Below are 25,566 nucleotides of genomic sequence, written 5' to 3'. Positions count from 1 at the left end.
AACTCCACCATCACTCATGCAAAAATGTAATCGCTGTGAAAGGACCCATAATCAGGACTGGGAGTGCTGGTGCACCCAGGAATTCCAGGGGAGTGTGATCACAGCCAGACTGGCGTTGAAAGCTCGTATCTGTGGCTTAGTGGGACACCAAAGTCCCTCGGGACCGCGTGGAGGTTTAGCCGCCCGGCGGGGGAGGCGAGGCAGATTTTTAGTGAAACCAGTAAAGGCTTTAAATTGTTCAGCCAGCAAAGAAGCTGTTTTGTCTCAAGACAACAGGTGACAACAGCAACCTCAAAGACAAATCACTAGCAGGACAAAGACACAGATTACCAGCAGCAATAAACCAGTGCAACGTGCATTCACTGTCTTGCAGCTTTAAATCATGTTAAATTCAACACAAATAAGCAGTGCACCGTCATCACAGAACATGCAGCTGTTTAGCATTTTAGCGTGCCATTTCAAAATGCTAATGTGTGCTAATTAGCTCTAAACACAAAGTGAAAGTCAGACTAACGAGAATGTCAGTGGTTTCTGGGGAAAGGTTGAGGGAAGAGGCTGCGACTCATCCTGAGGTGGCGAAATGCCTCAACCAAATTCATAGGAAGGCAGCCAGCAGATGTCAACAGGTTTAATTTAACAGGCAGGGGATTACCAAGGTGCGGAGTCATTGTCATGGTTGTCTGCATAGAGTTTTATGGAAATTTAACTCAAGTGGATGTTGAGAAATATTTCTGTGGAAAGCTTAAACTCAAAACTGTCCATCTCAATCTTATGTCAGCACTAAAGGGGAAGGTGTTCATCCTTAGCCTGACTCTCGCCAGACCCTTGTAGTTCCGCAAAGCTACGCTGAGCTCCACACAAGGGTCTGGGACTGCTCCATAGGCGATTCATTTCAGAAGGCGGGGCCTTGTAAAAAAATCTTGTATGTGATTGGATAAACCACTTGTCCGTTATCTTGAATGACGTGCTACTTCAGCCACTCACTGCGAGCCGCCATTGTTGTTTGACTCAAACAGTCGCGTCAGCGTACGTCACACCTCAGAAAGTCCCGCCCGGCGATCCTGATTGGTTCATTATTTTTTGCTCCGGGGAAGAAGTTTGCATTGGCCTCGAGTCCAGACCCTTGTGTGAAGCTGAGCGTAGCGCCTCTGGTGGAGCTTTGCGGAACTACAAGGGTCTGGCGAGAGCCAGGCTAGTTCATCCTCTGGGGAGCATGAAAACCTGCACAAACAATTTTGGCCTGAACTGAAGTGGTGGACCAACTGGCTGACATTGTCTTCACCCTATGTAGCCTCGCCTACTTGGCCTGCTTTGGGATCGAACGTGATTTTAATACAACCTCTGTTAAGGCTAGCCAACAGGTCATACTTACCCTGACTCTAACCCTTTGTTACAACTAGCTCCAATCAATCGGCACAATCGGGATAAGCCAATTTGTGTATTATCAGAATTGAATGGAGTTGTAATTTCAGCCGATGAAAAGAACCGATCATATGCCTTAAGACAATTATCAGACAATCAACAGCCAGGGTTTTCCCTGTCTATCCGCCTTGGTTAACTAAAACGTGTGTGTAACGTCTTTTGCGCACTCACAACCCAAAGCGACACATTTCGATGTGACTTGCTTGTTTTTTTTGTGCACATCCAACCTGCTTCTCCATCCGGTGTTATGATCCCAGTTCTCCCTCGGGCTGTGTCTCTCTCTCTCTCCTACTGTTTCCCACCAAGCTCTGTCCCGTTTGAAGGGAGACGGAAGCCCATATGTGGAAAGACCTCACCTCCGAGATGTAGAATGTGAATTATAGAAGAGAAACACACATTTCAGGACGGCTGACTTGTATCATCAGAACAGACGTGTCCTGTGATTTTCAGCCTCCTTTCATATTTAAAGGGGGACTACGCATTTGTGGGAAATCAATCAATAGAGCAATCTGAGCAGCAATACAGTTATATATCATATACAATGTTACGACATGTACATTTGTGTAGTCTTATCTGTCATAAACAAGAGATTACGGGGCGCATTTGTGACGCGGTGTGCAGAGACGAGAGCTTGGACACCGGGGCGGTGGCACTGATCTTGCAAAGTTGCTTTTCGACCAAGAGACGCCTATAAGTGACACACATGCTGAAGGCAGTGAGCCGTCATTCTCCCTGTAACAACATGTCATTTATTAAACCATCACAATGGGCTCTATGCACAGCTCCACTACTTCCTGAACTTAATGCTGCTCCTTTGTTTCCTGTCTTACATGATTGGACAAACTGATGAATCCAGGTGTGTCTGACCATTGTGACTACTCAGACACACCTGGATTAATCAGTTTGTCCAATCATGTAAGACAGGAAACAAAGGAGCAGCGTTAAGTTCAGGAAGTAGTGGAGCTGTGCATAGAGCCCATTACTCCAAAGCTGTTTAATTAAGGTTAAAAAAAAAAAATTTAAGCTGAAAATCCTGCATAATTCCTCTTTAATAGAAGGGGACAATACCTGACAGTAATTTTCTCAGCTGCAATGATGAACATGCGACTGCAGAGATCAGTGATCAGCCTCAAAAACACACTGCTAGTTACAACAAGTCTGACCAACCCTGACCCTAACCCTTTGTTACGACCTCTGTTAAAGCCAGCTAACAGGTCCCACTCATAAAGTCCAACTACCAAACCAAGGCTGTCAAGTAAAAGTGAATGGGGTCCCATCTCTATTGTCTCACACTGTCCAAAAACAACATCCAAGACGTTTTCTACCTGCATGTTTAGACCTCTGCTTTAGTTCAAACCCTTGTCCATCTGCACTGCTGCCCTCCTCCTCCCTCTCATTTCAACATAACAGAAGCTATTATAACTGGCACAGAGCAGACCACAGTAACAGCAGATCCTGTCAGGAGGTGAGGAAATACAGTCTCAATCGTCCCCATGGCGCTGCCTCCTCCTCCTCCTCAGACTTTGATGCACTGCCAAGAAGATATTTTTCTCACACTGTTACTCAAGATGGCAAGAGAACAGAGAGAGGGACACAACACAATCACTCAAAAAACGATACGTAGGCTACAAAAGTTGTGCTACTTTTATATCTTAACACCCCTTCAGTCTGCAGCTTTAATACCTCCACATATCAGAGCCTTTTCAGTCCTCTGGGTGATTATTGTCCAAGTGGGAGCGGTGGTGTAATGAGTATCCGAGGTGACTAACCAGTAGCTGAGGGTGAGTCACGGACCGACCCCATTTTCACATGCTGCACTTCTCAATGCTTTTCCTTTTGGTCCCTAGAGGTGATGAGTGGCTCCAGTGTCGACACAATGGAGGCACTGCTTCAGCCCCATTCAAGTTCTGGGGCAGATTACAGGGCTTTTCAAATCCTCTGGTTTGATCCTCGTCATCCCAAACCTTGAGGTTGCACAATTATTCAACCACTTGCGTTGATGGCGGGGCCTCACAAAGGAGGGAGATAAGGGGCTTTGTTGGTCATAATTTAAGGATAAATGGAACAAAACCTTTTTTGAAAAAGCAAGATATGATTGTTATTGGATTGGCTTTTGTTTAAAATGAAACCAAAAGAGCAAAAAGTGAGACATACACTTGATGTAACAAGAATAAATTTGTGTGCTTGTACTATAATGATAGATGCAGTATAATGATATATCACAGGAGTCTATTGTTAGTTCAAAGCAAGAGTCACGGATGAAAGAGAAGGTGAAGGATGGACAGAAATCGGGCTTGTTGGAAGACGTAGATTACTATCATCGTGGCTGTAATCGTGGCATGTAATACGGCAGCGACATGCGCCCTGATGTGACCCCACCAAAGCAAACACAAGAGCTACGCTGTTGGCATCGCACGAACACTGAGCCTTTTCAAAAAGGGACGGATAAATTACAGTCTTGGAGGGAGAGGGAAAGGCCGAGGCAATGAGGAAGATCTGAGCCCTTCAGTCTGAAGTGCTCATTATGGAGCCAAGTAGCTGCACACTGAGGTCATGATGAATCTACCTGTTAATAATAAGGTTGCTGGGGGGAAAAAACATGGGGAGAAGATGTTGTAATTTAGCTGCATTAGTAATACTACAGCACAAAGGGCATTTATTGAATTAAAACTTGTAATTTAGCTAAATACATGGCAAGTTAAATACCCAGCTAATCTGCTAATAGCAGCTAAATTTGACAAAAGTACATTAACTGAATTACAATATAACTACACACTTACCTGCATGTATTAAATTCATCCTGCCTTATTTCAAAGGCAAGTTTCAGCAATGCTAGATCATTTGTCAGCTAGCATTAGCCAATTACAGATGAATTCTACATACAAATATTTGCCTAATAGTTAAAAAAAAAAAGTTTTTATACATTTTATACCTATTACATTGTTCTTATGTTAATGTGCTTTTAAGATTGTGTAAAATGCAGGTGCCCATATAGGTAGCAGGTTATAGCTAACTGAATAATTGGCTTGGTGTGTATTTTGCCAAAACCTAATTACAGATTTTAATTCATGCTACAATTCATTCACCGGACTATAGACTGAACTAGTTTTGACATTTTTTTAATATTTGGGTTAGTACGTAAGTAGTCAGAACAAGTAGGACTAACAACAAGTTAAAAGTTAAGATGTTGCTCATAAACAGATGTGTTTTGCTATAGCTGACAGGTTCACATCAACATATTTTTTAGTAAGGAAATAATAAAGAAATAATAAAATCACCCACATTAAAAAGTATATCCTAATAGAGCTTTTAAAGTTCGGTTACAACTGGCAAATGTATGTGATTGTAAATCGCATCCATCTGTTTGTCATCTGCAGATGTTTCATTTAAATTGCAGACACTCACTTTATTTCATATCAAAGGGTCATGTTATAGCTAGGCCTCCAGAGAGTGAAAGTAAGTGAATATAATTCCCTGAAGAGACGACAAACACAAGTGATAGGCATGTTTCTGCACATATGGACAAGTGTCATGTTGCATGAATCAGGGAGATGTGATGAGCAAGACTTCTGTGGCTGGAGGAATGTGATCAACCAGACTTCCTGCTGTACCAACTAACTACGTCTCTTGTCCTTCCTTCAGAGCTCAGACTGTCTTCTTTGAACCTCCCAAAACTTAACGATCATTCCACCATCTGTGATAATATTTAACCAACCTCTTTATTTTCTCCCTGCCCCTCCCCCTCTGTCTGTCTCTGTGTGGTTTTTGGGCATTAACTTCCATTATATTTTCTGCTGCTATTTGGAAAAGCAATAAAACAGACAGACAGACAGAGAGACAGTGTGAGACTGATCTTATTCGTCTTTACCATCTCTCTGAGCTCCATTAGTTATTGGAAAAACAGTGTTTGTACGCCATCTAGTGGTGAAATGTGTGACATACACAGTGTGAGTGCATTTCTTTGTAATGACAGGGCTTTCCCCAGATTCATTGTGATGATTAAGACACACATGAATTATTACATGCAAGATCTAAAGCTCCGGTGTGAATACGTGCAATGCATAATTATTCAGAATATAAAAGAAGCTTATTACTGATAACCATGGTAAATAATGCTAAATTAAAGGCATTTATCAGCATATCATCTCAAATGAGATGCCATATGCAGCTCAGTGGTTTAAAATGGGTCCATATACCACACTTACATCCAAAACCTGTACAAAAACATTGAAATCTGCCCTAATGAGGAAAAAAAAGGCAATAAAAATAGAGGGAAAAAAGAAAATAAAGAAAGAAATCAAGTTAGAAAGCTGTACACTGCAAGGATTATCTACAACGTGTGTGCAAAACAGATAAGGAAGATTAATTTTGCAACATACATTTTGGAATTAATTAGGCTATTGAGTAGGCTAATTATATAAATAGGCTACATAAGATTCATTCGCTGCCACTTCTAATGCATCTACAGTATTTGAAGGTTCTGGCACTTTTGTATGTTGAATTAAATTGTTTATTAAATGAAATAACCCTTGTAATGTAACAATAGTGCTTCACACATAGCCTACCTAAACTAAAACAAAATTAAATTATTATATTTCAACACAAATCCTCTCTAGAAGGAGATGATTTGAAGGCACAGTTATAGTATTTCACTTCAACTATCCAATTTGTATTTATTGTATTCATTTCAACATATCATAATCATCAATAGGCTACTGATAATCGATCCTGCAGTACCTACAGTACAGACAGACACAGCCAGTGACCGAGGAGAATCATATCAGTCAAAACTCAAAACTATCTGATCTGAACCGAGCTGGGAAGCCTGATGCAGCGTTCGTGACAACTCGGAAACTCGGAATCTCACAGTCGAATTTAGTTGTAATTTTAATAAATGTTTTACCATTGGCAGTGCGGTTTTGTACGGGTACAGATTGTTGTGTAACACGTCAGACAACCGATTCTCGTATAGAAGTCGGGGTAGATTATTATTTTTTCTCCGTAAGGTGGCGTTTTGATTTCACTTTCTGAAGTAGGAGAAAAGCGAAAAGCTCCGAGTTCCGAGTTTTCCCGAACGCGGCACGAGCCACCCACCCACCAACCCATGCGGTGACGTCACGGGGCTCTGACAAGCTGGTGGTGCCGGAAGAAAAGATGGCGGATCATGAGGAGCAGCTATCCGACGAGGATAAGGTAAGACACCGATTTAATCGCAGGTTTAACCCCACCGATTGCGCCCGAATGTGTGGGTCACATCGGCGGCCGTGTTCCCCGGTGCATCCCGGTGGTCGTGTGGCGATATTGAGTGAATTTTTATTAAAGGAAAAAAAAAAGAAACCCTCCCAGGGCCTCGACACAACACAACACAACCGCTGCTTGCTTCTGCTCTGCTCTTATTATTTTTAGCTCAACTTCCGCTCATTTGCGAGTCGAGGCTCCTTGTACGGTCCTGACTGTAAAAATAGGAACCGTGTAACATATTATACATATTATAAATCCACCTAGGCTTCACCTCCCCACGCCCTTTTCGCCATTTCACCCCCCGTGTGTGTCCCTGGTTGTTTGTGTTATGGAAGTTTTCACACACCAAAGATCTTTAGCATGTTAGCCGCAGGATGCTAACACATAGCCGGACTTGCTAACACGCCCTTTTTTTTTTTTTTGCTCTTTGACACCGTTTTTTCTGTCATTACACATTAAAAAAAATGTTGATAAATAGTGTTTTCCACTCTTATTAATATTTTAAAACTTATACTACATAGCTGCAACCGTGTGTATTGTGCAAAGCTGACTTGCTAACTAACTAACTATACTGTAACTGCAATATTAGCCTATTATTATTCATAATACAAAATAACAACAGGGCTTTAGACTAACTTTTTTGACAAGGAGCATAGTGGTCCCTAACTTAAAATTGTATGAGTGCAAGCAGAAAATTTAGAGGCGTACACCATAAACCGACTTGCTAAGCAAATATTCACATTTCCTTTTCATTCATGATCCTCACATTTCCAGATTCTTTGAGATGTCCCTTCCTTGTTTCACCTTTGTTAAAAACAAAACCGCAAATTTACTGGTTGCATATGCGTAGATGAAAAATGTACTTGCACCGTCTTGAATTTTATGGGCAGTCTGGAGTCCTGCAATAATAATAAAAAATAACAACTTTATTTATACATAGCACCTTTAAAAACACAAGTTTGCAAAGTGCTTAACAAAAGCAACATAGGAAGATGAATGAAGTCACATGCAAATGTCACAAGCCAAAGGAGATGATGCACCGCCCGAGCATTACAGCAACAGCACAAGCGATACAAGACCCCAACAACAAAATAATTGAGACCAGTAAAACTGAGAGCGTCTGAGTAAAACTGTGAGATCGTGACAGTAAAAGTAGAATGGGGAACTAAACCAGCTAAGGAGTTATGGGTAGGAAGATCATAAAGAAAAAAGAGGATGATATCACATAAATGCAAGTCTGTAAAAGTAGATTTGAAGAAGTTATTTAAAAGACGTCACGTTTCAGTGAGTAAAAATAAAGTGGGAACTTGTGGCATGAAGGAAATGAGCCGAAATTTCATCACACAAGTCAGTTATAGTGACAATAATGTTCATATTTTACAATATTAACTGTCTGTATTGGCAATATTTATGTTTTTTTAATGACAGTGTACAGACAGTTGTAGTTACAGTTTCATGCTGTAGGCAGGTTACACCCCACGATGCTGCTAGCACTCTTCACTTTCCGTTTTTACACTTAACATTTCCTTAAAAGAGCATGAACTCACACACACACACACACACACACACACACACACACACACACACACACACACACACACACACACACACACACACACACACACACTCATAGCTGATTACACCCTGAGACACTGAGACAGCCGCCGTCACATCAGTCTGCAGGAATCATAGCTGAACTTATTTTACATTTTCTGATAAGTGGGTTTTGACTTGAAGTTGGCAGAGCTTTGTTTTACTGTGATAACTCCTGCTTAAACTATTCATTAACTCACAAAAAATTCCAATTGCATGACTTTTTACAGTGTTGTAAGTTAGTTTGAACGTAATACTGTAGTTTTAGACGTCTATATGAGCTCTAAAAATCACCGTAAAGTAACTAAACATTTGAATACAAGTAAAGCCAGTGAATTAATGCATAGTAAACACATAGTATTGAGTGTTTGTATATGATACTCTTGTGTTTTTGTGTTGATCTCACAGTAGAAGCTCTTCCCAGCCCTGAGGTTATGTAATCCAACCTAATGCACAGTTCACAGTTAACGGCTGGTTTTATTTGCAGCCTGAGTCAGACAAGGTTTTTTTTTTAAAGACTTTCCTGCAGCTCATTGACCCGCGGGTGCGACTGCATCATCACGCTCATCAACACACAGGCATCAGCTGCTCCACATTTCACTGCAGGACTAAAGGCTGTGTGTTTGTGTGTGTGTCTGTGTGTGTGTTTGTGTGTCTGTGTGAGTCACTAGTTGTTGTCTGTGTGTGTGAGTGTGTGGCCGGCCACCTGATGATTTTGTAACACACAGGACTTCACCATGAATAAAGTTTTGCAGGTGAGAGGTATGAAACTGTGGTCGAAGCTGTTAACGACTCTTCAGGCTGGCGCTGTGAGGATCTTTTCATCTCTTGACCACATTGGTTTCCACTTGTTGAACCACTTTCTCTGTTTGGCCAGACTTTTTTTTTTTTTCTTTTTTTATTGTTTATTTAGAGCAGGAAGAACGAGTGATGGCAACCGGCCAATATTAGACTGGTGGGAACCATTTTATTTCCTTCTCTTTAGTGCGATTGGTGTTGATGTTTTGCGCCTCAAATGTTGTGTTGCTTTAGTGCAGAGTGGCTCTCAACCTGTTTTACATCAAGGACCCCTAAATTGACACAAATTAGACCATGCACAGACCCCCATTGGACAAAATATTCAAGCAAACACCAGAAATACACAAATATTTGTTCTGAGACGGAATAACGTTACTTTTTTTGTACATTCAAATTAGGGCCAATGGCGTGAATTTTGGGGAATATTATAGAGAAATTTCTGGAAAAAAGTGGTACAATTTCTCCAAAAACGTTTAAACATTTGTAGGAAGAAGTGGTTAAAAAAAAAAGTTAAACAAAAAAAAGAAATGTTCACTGTCAAAAACAAAACAAAACAAAACAAAATACTAGTAATAAAAATTCTCAAAAAAGAGAACCACTGACTTAGTGCTTAGTTAAAAGCACGCAGCATTTTCCTGTGGAAGAAGAAGCGCTGCAGATGTGTTTCGTTTTCTTCTTTCGGTCTCTCCGGTGCATTTTAGCTCAGAGCGATCAGCCATCTGCTCCGACCCACCAACCCACCGACCCCTCGGCTTGTTTTAACGCAGCTCAGAGAAAAAACCTGCAAAGGAAGGAAATGAAATGAGTGTCGTCTCAGCCCTGAACACGCTGTCGGTGAGTCAGAGTAACTTTCTCCTAAATGATGCTTGAGGAGAATCTCTCATTAGACTCCATTGTACTTTTCCCCACACAAGACAAATCTGCAAACTTTGGGTTTGTGGGAATCCAAACTGTCTGTGATGATCAGATGACTATTTAATCTATTTTGGAAGAAGCTGGGAGTTTCTCAGCTGTAGGAAAATGAACTGAGGCTGCATCAGTGTCAAGCACAATAAATAGTTTTTGAGTTTCCCTCTGTAAAAAAAATGTGTCCCAGGACATGAGGGGATTTTTCTGGTCCTGTTGCTGACGCTGCTGTCAGTGTACCTCTGTGATTCTTTATTAAACAAAAAAAAGAGCTGAGAGCTTCCTGAATGGGAACCAGTGAGTCGTCTCCTCCAGTTGTAAATGATTAAACAGCAGAATGAGTCTCGTCTCGGCCGCAGAGACCCGAGTGCTGCTTCCTCGCTCGCTCGCTCGCTCGCTGCCTTTTTAAACCATGCGGGCACTCGTCTGCCAGCTTCCTGATTACAGCAGAGAGAGACCGCACGGTTACAACAGGAAACTCTCATCATTACTCAGAGCGTTTACTGTCACTGCTCTTGTCTGTACCTGAGAACCTGGGGAAAACAAAGCACTTTTTAACTTGTCAACTTAATTGTTTATTATGAAAGGAAACGGCCTGGAACAAATGTCTGGTAACCTTTTGTGATGGTGCAGTTGTGTGTTTTAAAGAAGCTGTAGTTCCTGTTTCACAGAGAGAGAGAGAGAGTTTCTGTTCAGTCTGGCCATGCAGATGCTGAAAGTCGTGCGAAAGGTTTATATATATATATGTACGAGAGGGGAAGTGATGGGATCAGTCAGTGTGTTGGTTAGCTGGAATCTCACCATAAAGTTAACATCAGCGTTTTTGATTTTTTTTTTTTTTACCATTCAGTAGATCCTTGAAATAGACTGTAACATCATGATTTTGGCTCTGCACTGGCAGGTTGGGTCAGGAAGAGCTAGCACATATCCTTCAACCACATGCTGATATCCGTATAGTTAAAGGGACAACCAGGAGTTTCTATTTGGTTATAAAAAAGCCTCACGTTAATGTGGATGAATCTACGTTACCCACACTTGTTAATGGGCCCATTTTCAATAAATATATCGTTTTGTCTCTATGGTTATTTTGTTATTATTAGTGGTGGTGGAAATGCTGGTCGAGCTGACCGGCGTTTCTTTACTTTCGGTTTCGTGGCGAGTCATGAGAATAACGCAGCCGAATCTCCGTCTATGGTCGGAACTACGACGGTATGTGATCGTCTTCGAACCTCTGACTTTAATTCTTGATGAATGAAAACATGAGTCCGTCTTGCGGCGGTCAAAGAATTACACGGTGCGCGGAGGCTCATAAATGTAGTGTGAAAACGCTTCGCTTTTCCAAAACTCCTCGTTGTCCCTTTAAATTAGAAAGCTTAACATATGTTGCTATATGTCGAAAATCTGTTTTTATTGAGCTACAAGTTTTATTATAGAAGTGAGTAGTAGTGCTGTGAGAACCAACTTCACTATTCAAACAGAATTCAAATTATTTTAAAAATGAAAACATGACGTTGTACAAATGCGCGATTGGGGTAGTAAACATGTTGATAAAACAAACAATTTTGTTTTTTTAATTGCCCGTTTATTTGGCTGCTGCGGTGCGCCTACGCGTTCCCACACTTCCTTCTTTTTTTTTTTTTAATCGATCGATCCACGGATAACTTGCGTGCCGATCCACGGATCAACTGCGATCCATTGCTCCACTACTTATAATATTTCGATTTCCCTTCTTGAAGTTTTATATTGAGTTGGTAAAACTTAAGTGTGTTGCAAATGTTACATAACAGATTTGGTGTGAATGCCCTTTAGTGGATGCTGGGACATAATAATAAGCTGGTATAGGTGTATATAATGAGCTAAAAAAACATAAAAAATTTGAATATTTAACATAAAATGCATTAGGGAAGATTGACAGCCCTAATATACAACCAGTTTCAAAGAGCATCTCCCTATGACGACATAAACGCACCCTTTAATTGGTCCATTGTCTTTACACGGTTGTTCTCGGTGGTTGTTTTGAAGCAGGATCTTTTCTGTGATTGTGCATGTTTGATCAAACAGTCGATACATGACAGGAAGAAAACAACCAGCTGTGCAGTTTGATGCTGCAACACATGTTGACAGCGCCGTTGCTAAACAGACTGTGAAACCAGTGGAGTGTTTCAATATGGGTGCAGTGGTTTGATCCCCATCTTAACATGTGTGTGTGCTCAGTTAGCAGCACAGTAGAGTGAGGCATTATGGGTAGAAACATCCACTAAACCCCATATATAAGACCTAAGCCTGTCTAGATATTTAAAGGCTGTGCAAAGATCAGGGTGGTTGAAATATAAAATCCACCTTTAGCTATAGTATCCACAGAAAGAGACATAAAATACATCTCTACTCCCCTTTTTTCTCACAGTTTACAGCCTGAGTAGTTTTTATTTCAGTCTTGAGTGAGAAAGGACATAAAGAACCTGCAGATAAAGTGTAATCCTCTTTAACAATAATGGTGAAATTGAACCATTCCTCATTTTACTGCTCGGCTCAGCTCAGCCGGTGAAAAACTGTCCGACCTAGACCATAGGAGTAATTTGGGTGCTGAAACTTGGTTGTATCTCCCTTTAACTGAAGAATGCGAACACAGAGGAGTCCTGTCTGTACGTGCCTGCAGCTGCAGCAGCCTCAGAAATCTGGACATGAGGAAAGAACTATGCATGGGGTTTTTTGTTTTTGAGTTTTTAATGTCTTCAGGGGCCTAAACTGTACAAGCCTGAGCCTCTGCATAGAGACTTAGACTTTTGAATCACTCTTTATTCTGTTTCAAAACGAAGCCATAAACTAGTTTGCACACAGTTTGACCCAGGAGTTTCCTATAAAAGTGATAGATGTTAATTTGTAAAGGCCGGTGGCTTTACACGGTGGCGTCTGCATACTGCAGGCTGTAACGCAAGCCAACGCTATTCCATATATTGCATAGCTGGCTGCTCGGGGTAAAGTGACACTACTTGTACCAGCGCAGTGTAAAGATAAGTCATCAGAGGGGGGGTGGGTGAGCTGAAGGTGACAAAATGAGCTCATTGGAAGTTGACAAGGCAGCGTTATTCAGTATTTATGCTGCGAGAGCGGAGAGAGTCCGTCCAGCCAATGGGCAAGGTCACCGGTTTGATGCCGGCCAAAAGTTTTGGAGCTCTGGCAGCAGCCGAGCTCGTTCACTTTTTCACCTTCAGTGGCTTCAACTTTCTACAAATTTATCATCAACTGAAGCGTAATCTGATATAGATACATCCCGAAAATATTAAAATATTAAAATTGAATTTATTCGTTCAATAGAAATCTGAGCCTATAAATCAACATATAGAAATGTCTGTGCAGGAAATAAAGGTGATGAATTGCCAAGGAACTTTTAAGCCTCTGGTTTCCATAAAGTCGTATTAATGGTGGACTGAGATGACCTCAGACTGGTGTCCGCCTGCACAGGCCTGGATGTGATGGTAGAAATGAAACTTTATTAGGGATGCACGATAACTTTTGTTTCTCCACCAATAACCAATAACTTCCTACTTCGCAGAACATTTGAGATGTAGTCAGTTAAGATTCATTTAACTTTCTTAATAAAATGACATTACTACTGTTGTAATCCCAACAAAAGGAAGAACAGTTATGACTCTTCAAAAACCAACATTTATTATTGTTTCAAATCAGCTGACGGACTGAAAACAAGCAAAATCAAGGCAATGATTGCTAATTATTAATGACTCTAGTAATTGATTAACATTTCATTATCAGACTTATCCGTGTGACGTCGTTATTTTCCCCTATTGGGCCGGCAATTATCATGTATCACTGAACGTTATGGTTTGTAGATTGTGCAGAAGTGGTAGAGCAGATGTCAACCTGAAGAACACAAGAAACATTAGAAAGTCGTTACTCTGTACTTTGGATACTTTGGAGGAAGCAGCTTACACGGTCTACGAAAGGCAACGGCCTCCAAGACAGAATTTAAAGGTATAATATGTAGGAATTCCCCCCATCTAGCGGTGCGGTTGCATATCGGAACGTATTCTTGATGTTGCATTCACGTGAAATCGGGCAGACGTCAGACAGACAACAGACGCTGCATGTAACAGGATAAACAAGCCTCTATGTAAACAAGTGGTCCGCCAGCACGAGGCAAAACAATACAGGCGTGACAATATGTTGTCATGGCGATGTCGTATTGTTTACCTGACCCACGTTTTACCGTCTTTTTCTCTCGCGGAGTAAAATGACGATGGTTTGCCGACGGCCGTCTGCCTGACTGCACCTGAATGCAACACCAGTGCCTCCGTCCTTCCTCACACTACACAGTGGTGACAGTTTTAACAGGCCGAGCCGACAGCTCCGCTGAGTTTCCGTGGTTACCGTGGTTCGGTGCGTCGCCCACATATGTATTTGTAACGACTTGTAACAACTCATTCTAAGGTACGAGAAAGCTTTCATTTGCATGCAGCTGTGATTCCACTAAAGTGAAATACATATTTATGAAAGCAATATTTGATTTTAGCTAATAAAAAGCCAAATAAGTTACATGCTGGGGCTTAAAGGGACAACGAGGAGTTTTGGAAAAGCGAAGCGTTTTCACACTACATTTATGAGCCTCCGCGCACCGTGAAATTCTTTGACCGGCGCAAGACAGACTCATGTTTTCATTCATCAAGAATTAAAGTCAGAGGTTCGAAGACGATCACATACCGTCGTAGTTCCGACCATAAACGGCGATTCGGCTGCGTTATTCTCATGACTCGCCGCAAAACCGAAAGTAAAGAAACGCTGGTCGGCTCGACCAGCATTTCCGCCACCACTAATAATAACAAAATAACGATAGAGACAAAACGACATATTTATCAAAAATGGGCCCATTAACAAGTGTGGGTAGCGGAGATTCATCCACATTAATATGATTATGCGGAATTTTTCGTTCTGCCGATGGAGAAACTCCTCGTTGTCCCTTTAATTAAACTCTTGTTCGTTACTACTGTTTTCATTCATATTACGTGCTGGTTTTCTACCCAGAAGTAGTTGTAAACAACAAGGCGTTTCATTTCTATTGGGACAAACCTTGTTGTTGTCACGTCACTGTGACATAATCGGGCTTCAGATGTGTCCTCAGAAGGATGAAGCTCCTGAATTGAGACACAGCGGCAGCCAATGCTCCACCACCTCCTCTTCTTTCTCCTCCTCCTCCTCCTCCTCCTCCTCCTCCGGCTCTTCCTGATTTACATGAGCAGAGAAACACTTGTCCAGCGAGGAGCCAATGGCTGCCCGGCGTCCCGCTGTGGACTCAATATTCATGAACCACTGCACCTACCTTCACCCACATCTGCCTGGTTTCTCCTCTAAACTCGGCCCAGTCCCTGGTGGAGCGTTTCACCCTCTCCCTCTCCACTCTCTACTCTTTATCTATCTAGGATACCGAAGTGGGAGGCATGCCAGAGAAGAGGATCAAAGTCGATGGAGGGGTGGGGGGGGGGGGGGGTAGATGATGCAGCTTAAAATGCCCACGGGACAAAATATTGCCTCAGTTTATTCCTGCTGTGTTTTTGTGTGTGTGTGTGTGTGTGTGTGTGTGTGTGCTCCCATCTTTATTTCCATGGATCTGGATTGGCATGATAAGGCGATTTGGATGCCAGGAGTTCTGGACGAGCGTCGTGGTTTCGGTGTCAGCGGGTGTCGCTTTTTTTTCGGGGGGGATTAAGAAGAAAAATAAAATAAATGGAGCTCATTCCCTGAGAGGGTGTCGTGGACAGTGCAGCGGGAGGAGGAGGGGGGGGGGGGGGGGGGGGGGGGGGCTGCTGGGTAATATGAGGATGAATATACAGTGAGCTGGTTGAAAAGAGACCAGCTGGTGTCTAGGCCACGGGGGCACAAAGACGAGAGGAGCCCCCACTACAGGGGGGAGGGAGGGGGCGACTATGTCCCACGGTCTTTGTGTACATGTGTTAAAGGGATAGTTCACCCAAAATTGAAATTTCACCCATTATCTACTCACCCTCATGTGGACTAAGGGCTGGGAGAAGTTTCAGAGTCCTCCGTGGCTTCTCTGAGTTACAGGGGGTCTCGGCGTAGCAGTGCATGTCCATATAACGGTTGCAAATGGATACCAACTGTCTTCGTAACAAAAAGACACACCAAAAAACATCCTAATACCTCCATGCTGCTCGTATTCCCGGTTTGTCCAAATTTGACGAACCGGGAAGAGGAGCTTCCGCTGCAAACAAGCTTGAAATATAGACTTATTTAATTTTTTTTGGGACAATTTCGCATTTCGGGGCTTCAATACAAGACGGACATTACATATGAGCAGCATGGAGGTATTTGGATGTTTTTTGGTGTGTCTTTTTGTTACGAAGACAGTTGGTATCCATTTGCAACCGTTATATGGACATGCACTGCTACGCCGAGACCCCCTGTAACTCAGAGAAGCCACGGAGGACTCTGAAACTTCTCCCAGCCCTTAGTCCACATGAGGGTGAGTAGATAATGAGTGAAATTTCAATTTTGGGTGAACTATCCCTTTAATATTATTATATATCCAGCTCCACGATCAGACTCCAGAGAATCCGTAGAAAGATAAAGGAATAATCGACGGTGTGAGATAAATAAAAAAAAAAGAAAGACTTTGTCCGAGATGACGACGCCTGTGATTGAGACGTATTCAGATCACACACACACACATAAACACACACACACACAGCGGGAACCGTCAGATATAATTAGTCGCTGTCGCTTTGATCCTGTTCTCCTCTTTGACATCTGAGAAGGTGGATTTTAAAAGAGCGTTTGGCTGAATAACCCCAACCCTTAAACCATTAATTCGTTAACAATAACCAGCTCCAATAGAGCTCCGGACCCCACGTGACCTCCAGCGTTCGAGCGGCCATTTTGGCAGGAAACTGACCAGTGCGGAAGCATTGACTGTAAGCGCCGAAGCCGTCTGAGTTCACATGATCTCTCTTTAATTCCAACACATTGGACTTAATATTAAAAAAACTAAATGGATTAAATATTACCGACCCTTATAATGCCCCCGGGGTGCTTTTCAAAAATATTTTTGCCTAACAGGACGTCCTAGACCTGCAGTATCTGGACACAGCTACCTGATCAACTACTCTACAAGCATACCAAAGCCAGCTTTATGCTCTTTGTGCTCCACAAAATGACACAAGCAGGAAAGACGGTGACAAAAAGAAAAGAAAGAGGCAAACACATAAGATGTGAGTCTCCTTCGCCTCCAGCCTTTCCAAGCTGACCCAAAGCCGGTCGCAGCGCACCGCCGCATCCGCCGCGGGCTGATCAGCACCGGGGAGAGCTCCCGGCCGGCACCCCGACAGCACCCCGGACAGCTACGAGCTAACGTTAGCCATGCTACACTGCATTAACTGGGATGATACGACACTTACCCTTCTAGTGAGGATACAGCAGGTTATGTTGGTAGATTCCACAGCTGGATGTTCACCACAAAGCCAGACTGCGTCTATGTGTAACCATCCAGGCTTTTGTATGCTTTTAGAGCAGGGCGATGCAAAGTTGATCAGGTAGCCTAGCTGTGTCCGCATACTGCAGGTCGGACGTCCGCCGGCGGCCGGAGATACTTTTGAAAAGCACCCCGGGGGCATTATAAGGGTCGGTCATATTTAATCTATTTAGTTTTTATATATATTAAGTCCAATGTGTTGGAATTAAAGTGAGATCATGTGAACAGACGGCTTAAAATCTTCCATTTTACTGCCTAAATGTTATGCAGCTGTTCTCCTGGTCCACCGATCCACGTCTGCCCTCCTCCCGCACTAACTACATGTACAGTCACATTGTTTACGTTACGTTGTGTGTTTTAATTAATCCTGTAACACACACAGTGTGATCGCGGTACCGACAGAGTGACAGACAGGCTCATTGTCAATGTGCAGAGGGATGAGGGACAGCTGACTCCCCACAGTGACTCCCGACACTTAAACCTAGTTGCTTCTATACTGAAAAACCCTGACATGTCAAGCTTTAGGGTGTGTTTGAGGACTAATTTATCCGTCTAGCCATTATAACTATGATACCTGAAACGGTAAACACAGCTGATCGATCGAAAAAATTACGCCGGAGTGAATTTTTTCTGTCACTGAAAACGGCTGGTTCTTGAACGTAACTCGGTCAAAGTAAGACGTATCCTCAATATGTTCAGCAGTTCTGTTAGGTCATACTACATGCTGACAAAGTTATACATGTAAAACTTGTATGGGCTCGGAGAAAATCGCTTTGTTATTCTCATTCCGCACCGGGCTCTCCACTGTATCTACGCTACGAAAATCTGCTGATTCCTGCCAAAATGGCGTCGCTGTCAGTTTCGGGGCTGCGTGACGTCACCGTGACGTCAGCTCCCGGAGCTCTATAGACTCGATCAGCTAATCGTCTCTGTACAGCTATGCTTCAAATAGGGATCAACCCATGAGGTTTCTTCAGGGCCGATGCCAATAACGAATATTAGTAATCAGTGACGGCTGGTATCAATGGGCTAGTGGGGCTAAGCCCTCCCTGCATTACACAACAAAAGATGAGGAAAAAATATTATATATAGCCTATATTATATTCTCTAACATACAAAAGATTGTTCTAAGTCTTAGTAAAATCGGAACTGGCAACAATATTAAATAGTTTCAAGAAAAACACAGGATATCTCTAAATGGGCTAATTTTAATCAGCCCGAGCTCACCGAGTCTGCTCTCATTCATTTTCCGACTGTGGATGATTGACAGGTGCCATGTCCCGCCCTCGCCATTGACCGACTGTTGGGGCTAATTTCATTCAGCCCACAGGCCGAGCGGTTCTGACCAATCAGCAGCGGGCTGACGCAGGGTCAGTGATTGACAGGCGTCATGTCCCGCCCCCTTGGTTCACTTGCCATTGGGGCTAATTTCATTTAGCCCAACACCGCTGTTTTCAGACCAATGACAGGAACCGGAGGAAAAGTTGTGTTGTTGTGGGAGGGAGAAGACAGAAACAGCAGCGCTAGGCGCTAGCATCACAGGTAGCATTACTTTACTGCTCTAAACTGTCTTTGCTAACATGAACGAAGTGGAGAATCTAGTTTCTAAACTCACCAGGAGCACCATGACATGGCGATAACAGACCAGAAAGGCCGTCGATATGAGCTGCATATCGTCTTTTTTTTTTTTAATTGAGCAATATCGTCGTGTGTGTGCGCGTGCGTGCGTGCGTGTGTGTTTGTGTGTGTGTGCGTGCGTGCGTACGTGTGCGTGCGTGAGAGAGAGAGAGAGAGAGAGAGAGAGAGAGAGAGAGAGAGAGAGAGAGAGAGAGAGAGAGAGAGAGAGAGAGAGAGAGAGAGAGAGAGAGAGACTGTGTGTGTATGTGTGAGATAACCAGGTGAAGTTTTTTTGTTTTGTTTTTTTGGACTAGACCCTTACTTAATGCAGTGTGTAGGCCTAGTTAGTTGCTATACTTTTGTGAGATGGGATAACCCTAACTTTTAGCTGTGTTAACCATTTAATGGGTATAATCTATTTATTAGCCCACCCAACTAATTTGACCACCAGCCGCCACTGTTAGTAATCAAGAAAAGCAATTGCCGATATTTAGAAGCTGAAAATTTTGCAGTCAAAATTTAGAATAACACACCCGGGATTAGACTGAATACAGTACACTGTCTGTTTTTTGATAACAAGACCTTCAATTTTTGTAGAATAACACAAACTCCAACACAATTCAGAGCCAAAGGAGCAAGTTTTTAAAGTAAATACATTAAAAAGATTGAATTTTAAAATCGGTTATGAAAATAACTGCTGTTACAGATTATCATAAAAATGCTGAATAATAATTTGTTTGACCCCTAGTTTTGAATATTTTAAAATAATTATTAAGCCTCAACTTCACTACTAATCAAAATGGGTTGTTCAGTGCTTCCTATATATAATCAGACATGTGGCAGAGAGGGAAAAACAAACATCTAAATCAAACAAAAAGTTAATAAAACCAACATGACATTCAGAAAGTAAACATCTGAGGTCATTCAAGGTACAATAAAAGAACAGAAGTGTGATAGATATAAGAGCAGAGACAATATGGCAACACAAGTGTGCTACATTAACAGTAAAACAGACGTATCAGTCTTGTTGCTGCCTAAATAATGAACCAAAAACTCCCAAAAACCAATTAACCTCATCCAGGAATGTACCAGGAGAAGAGAAATCAAACTCTACCAAACTTTTCTCGAAATCTGCAACCTCCTCTTTTAGATGGAGAGTTTCCATTTTCCACCAGTTCCCAAAGCTGCAGCTTCAATATTACAAAACCAATTCAATAAGTTTCTTTGCAATGATAAATCCAGAAGCTAGAAAGTGTCATTGTGCTGGTTTTTAACTTCTTTAGATTTTCCCATTATTATAAATGGGTCAGGTTTTATCCAAAGTGACAGAAATGCAAAGACAGAGTGGAGCTTCTTCTATTTTTTTTTTATTTCCACATAGTTTTATGGCCAATAACAGATCAGGACTTGATTCTAGTGCATTGATCTAAAGGTTGGGGTCGGTGTTTCTAATCCAAATCCATGTTTAGCTGATAGAAATCAGAGTTTTTTTTCTTTGTATCCGGCAGGACTTCCTTCAGTTAGTTAACACGGCTCCCTGCAGAGACTCTTGAGCTGGAGCTCGGCCCCTTGGTGCATCACGGGGCCGTCGGTACTCAAGGCTAAGAACTGGGTCTCAGAGCTGTGCAGCGTCCCAGTGGCCTCGGTCCCAGCGTAACTCACTTCCACCGCGGAGGCTTCATTTAACCTCGGAGCTTTAACACTCACAACAGTAATTACCTCCTGGCTGCACAGGAGTTGTAATGTCTCTGTTGACGTTGGGTCTATACTCTGCTGACTGGCTGGTGTTCCTCAGACACCGACCAGAAGGAGAGGGTGTAGATTTGTTTTTCTGTTTAGATTTTCTTCATGGTAGGAAGCTGGTGGTGACATAGTGCAAGATGCAGACTGTGCAATAATAGCTTTGTGGTTTTGCCACTTGCTGCACCGTCTTTGCATTTCAACGCTCAAGTAAGATTCAGTTCCTTTAGTCCAGAATAGTTCAAGTTAACAGGAAGAAAACCCCGAAAAAGCATCACTGTAAATCTGGGATGTGTGAATAGAGTAGAGGAGACTCTTTATTGACTCTTTATTTTAGATGATCTCCAACAGGTGCCTCTAAAAACAAACCAATACAAACACAGTCAACATCAAACAAACAGTGTGCAATTAGTAAATGATACCTTTTGCTAGTCGGCACCAGAAATACTAGTCTGATAAAGTAATTTGTTAACGTACAAAGCGGGATGAGTGTTAGGCTATTAGTAGAGCCGCAACAATTAATCGATTGTTCGCACAATAATCAATTATTAACTTAATCGTCAACTATTTTTTATCCTCGAATAATCGGTTTGAGTAGTTTTTAAGAAAAAAAAAGTCTAAATTCTCTGATTTCAGCTTCTTAAATGTGAATATTTCTGGTTTCTTTGTTACTTTTTTTTTTATAGCAGCTTCGTTGTTACAGGTAGAGCAAACGCAGACGTGCATCACCTGTAACTTTGTCGTCTGACCTTCTTTCTGCACTAGCGGCCTCCATAAATTGACGACATAAGGAGCTAATAAAATAATATTAATCGGTCAAAGTTCTCGTTATCTGTTAACGGTTAATCATGTGCATCTCTAATTAGAAACGCCTATGGGAAGCTGTAGACAGAGCCATATGAATGCAACTGTTTTTTGTTGTTTTATATGCAACAACTTACAGGCTTTTGTTAGATTCAGGTTCAATATGTGCAATAAGGTCATTTCAATAAATTCTCAGTAATCATTGAACCAGTCCGGCCCTCGACTCGTACCAATTTTAAAATTTTGGGCCACAATGTATTTGGGTTTGACACCGAGCTGCTTTATGACAATAAACTGAGTCTCTCTTTGGTTGTAGACAAAACAAAAACATTTGAGGACGTCGTCTTGTGGTTTGAGAAACAATGATTGACATTTTTCAACATTTTATTGACCAAACAACTCATCGATTAATCGTTTAAATAATCAACAGATTAATCGATAATGGAAATAATCGTTAGTTGCAACCCTAGTTATTACCGTATAGTCGTCCATCCATGCTAACATTGGCTGGATCAGAGTAAAGTGGTATTTACCTCTAGCTGTGACATAGTTGACATAATATGACTTAATTCCCAATCAGGTTAGCTGACTCTTTAATTTAATAACTCTTTTTAAAACTCCTTAGGCAAGTAGTGCACATATTTTATATTGTTGGCTTGTATTTCAGGTTTAATACAGGATCTGACCACTTACTTTTGTTTTAAGGTAAAGGTACTTTATTGGTCACATATACAGCTAGTACAGTGAAATTCTTTCTCTGCATTTAACCCATCCCTGAGGAGCAGTGGGCAGCCACGGTGCGGCGCCCGGGGACCAACTCCAGATTATGAGCCAGTGCCTTTGGTCAGGGGCGCTGACTGGAGGATCAGGCTAGCTGGCATGTTTTTAGTGGTGGGGGAAACCGGAGCACCCGGAGGAAACCCACGCAGACACGGGGAGAACATGCAAACTCCACACAGAAAGGACCTGGGCGGCCGGGGATTCGAACCCAGGACCTTCTTGCTGTGAGGCAACAGTGCTAACCACTGTGCCACCGTGCCGTTTTATCTTAATTCGATCAGGTGTTAGCACAGTTTTCTCCTTGTATCTTTATTTATTTATCTGTACAGCACTTTGTAACCTGGTTAAAAAAAGGTGCTGTATGAATGAAGTTTATTATTATAATCAAACAGTGGTTGATTTATTGAGCATTTAAATAACCCAGGAATACGTTTTTATCAAGACTTGACCAGATTTCGCATGGAAATAAGTCAAAATGTAGATAATATTCAGATGTAAAGTTGGTTGATTCCTGTGTTGTCAGAGCAGGATTCAGTCTCGGTCTGTTTGCATTAGTGGAACTGGTTTCGTGTACACTACTTAGAGGAAGAGGAAGTATTACCCTGCTTTAACTAGCTTTTAACAGCCCCTGCCTTTACTCATAATAATCCACTAATGGAGTATATTATATATCTCTGTCAGTGATTCATCTGAACCCACAATGCACTGCTCTCTGTGTGCACTTTAAAACAGTTTTAAAACACGATGCTGATGCTGTGGCTGTATCTCGGTCCAGTCCTGCAGCTTCAGGCTCATTCTGCAACTTCACAGAGGAATTAAAGCCTCGTGTCGTCAGCTGTGTTTAAGTGTTCGGTGTATTTCTGTCTCTGTGTGTTTTCAGTTGTTTGTCTAGACTTTTTTTAAATTTTTTTTTATTCCCGTCACGTTTTTTTTTTGTTGTTGTTTTCCCCCACTGACTGACCGACCCGCTGTCTGTCTGTCTGAGCGCCGGTCAACTGGAAACTAAAATTTCCTGCAGGTGTGACTGTGTTTGTCTTTCTGAAACGTGTCCACCCTGTAATATAGGGTGTAGCAGCTTGGCTCCTGCCCAAAGGCATGCTGGGTAAAAAGCCACCCCCTTTTTAGAATAGGACAAACTGGATTCATGGCTATACCATTACAACTATTGTATTACAGTGGAAGGACAGGACGAGAACGAAGATGCAGAAAATCCAGTGTAATGTTGTTATTGCTGATTATTATCAGACCGTTACAGCGGGTCGGCTCAACTCGGACTCTATTAATAGACTTTATTGAAACCAGATCTGGACAGAGTTCAGGTTGGTGTCAGATGTTTCAACTATTCCAGGCGAGTTTGGTGAGGTCAGTTTGTGTTTCGTCGTTTTACACCTACACGTTTATAAATGGACGCGTAAGGTCAAACCAACCAATCAATCATTTCATTTCTGGAGGCGGTTGAAAAATGTTTCAGCTCTAAATATTTAAACGAGGTTACAGACCCAAAATAGAAGCAAACTTTTACTAGATGTAGCTGTATGCATGGAGCAGGTATTACAGGGTTTCCAAGGGGTCTTAAAAAGTCTAATATTTGAAAATCAAACATTTAGGCCCTAAAAAGTCTTAAATTCACTTAAGTATTGTGTTCAAGTCTTAAATAACTTTAGACAGATCTTAATTTTCTCAAATGCTCAATAAAATGCTCCTGCGACACTTCATTGTGCTTTATTGAATGTATTTACAACTACAAAGGAGCCCAACACGACTTATTGTTGCCAATTTACTTTGCAAGTAATTTTGTGACTCTGCATTTCTTTTGTACGTTTTTTGTTTGTCATGATATACGTAGGTCTTACATTTCATTCGTAATGGTCTTAAAAAGGTCTTCAGGGTTTCCACGGGTCATTTAAAAGCATTTAAAGTCATTAAAATTAAGGCCTTGAATGGCATTAAAAAAACATTAAATTTGATTCCCAGAAGCATTAAAAAGTAAAAAAAAACAAAAAACCTTTTATCCCGATATTCTTAATGCGGAACCAAGTAATTGGGTGTATGTGTATATAGGTATACGTACGCACACGTATAGTATTTGCAGTTTAAATGCATTAAAAATGTTTGAAATGACATTAAAAAGCATTAAATTAGATTTGCTGGTACCTGTAGAAACCCTGGTCTTAAAAAGTCTTAAATCTGAGTTGGTGAAACCTGCAGAAAGCCTCCTATTAGCTACAGTTTGGTTTAATATCATGAGAAAACTGGACTTTACAGGTTTGAAATGAGTTCCCACAAGGATTTAACTTTAATAAATATCTGATCCCTCTGAGAAACATCTGAATAAAAACCCAGGACGTCACATCTGAGACTTTTTTTGGGGGGTTTTATGAAGCTGGTGAACTTGTTGGGAGATGCTCTTCGCGTGTCCCACTGGGATTCAGGCCACAACAAACACACACACACAGACACACACACACAATCGGCTTTAAGTGGGTCATGGTGATCTCATGATGACAAAATATTAGATTAATGCAGATAAACTTTGATCTCAACGTTACATTCATACACTCACACACACGTTTCCTCCCTGTGTGTGTGTGCGTCGCTCATTAGCGGGAATCAATCTGCAGCTCTTGTATACACACACTGCTAATAGGGGCCCACGGGACACACACACACACACACACACACTTAAACATACAAACACACACACTCATGCATCTGAACGCCGATCACCAGCTTGTGAGATCGAGAGGAGAGGGGGGGGCTGTGATAGAGAGAGGTAGAGAGACACAGAGGTAGAAGGAAGAGAGAGAGAGAGAGTGTGTGTGTGTGTGTGTGTGTGTGTGTGTGTGTGTGTGTGAGTGTGAGTGTGTGTGTGTGTGTGTTAGTCCTCAGCACATTTTTATGTCCATATATGGTTGTAAACCACGCGGGGGAGGGAGGGGAGGGGCCGTCGTCTCGCTGTCAGTTTGACATGTGACCTGGAAACAGGAAGTGTTGTGTGTGTGTGTGTGTGTGTGTGTCGATGTGTGTGTGTGTGGTGCAGAAGTGAAGTGAGGAAGAGGGAAAAATGAGTGAGAGACAGTGAACGTCTCACTCCGCCCTCCGAACCACTGACACAGGCGCATCACCCCCCCTGTTGGCCACAGCACAGACACTACATATAGATAAAT

General features: G+C 42.0%; 1 protein-coding gene across 1 annotated transcript in view; it reads left to right on the top strand.

The window, feature by feature from the left end:
- Positions 1–6,511: 6,511 nt before the first annotated feature.
- LOC310987406 (F-actin-capping protein subunit alpha-2) overlaps positions 6,512–25,566 on the top strand; it is a 34,968-nt gene continuing 15,913 nt past the window's right edge. The window contains exon 1 of the mRNA XM_083973628.1: positions 6,512–6,615. Within this exon, the coding sequence (XP_083829754.1) occupies positions 6,577–6,615 (39 nt within the window). The 5' untranslated portion in view covers positions 6,512–6,576. The remainder of the gene's footprint in view (positions 6,616–25,566) is intronic.

This window comes from Trachurus trachurus, assembly GCF_905171665.1.
Source record: "Trachurus trachurus genome assembly, chromosome: 6".
Taxonomy (NCBI): Eukaryota; Metazoa; Chordata; class Actinopteri; order Carangiformes; family Carangidae; genus Trachurus; species Trachurus trachurus.
This window is presented reverse-complemented; position numbering and strand designations above follow the sequence as displayed.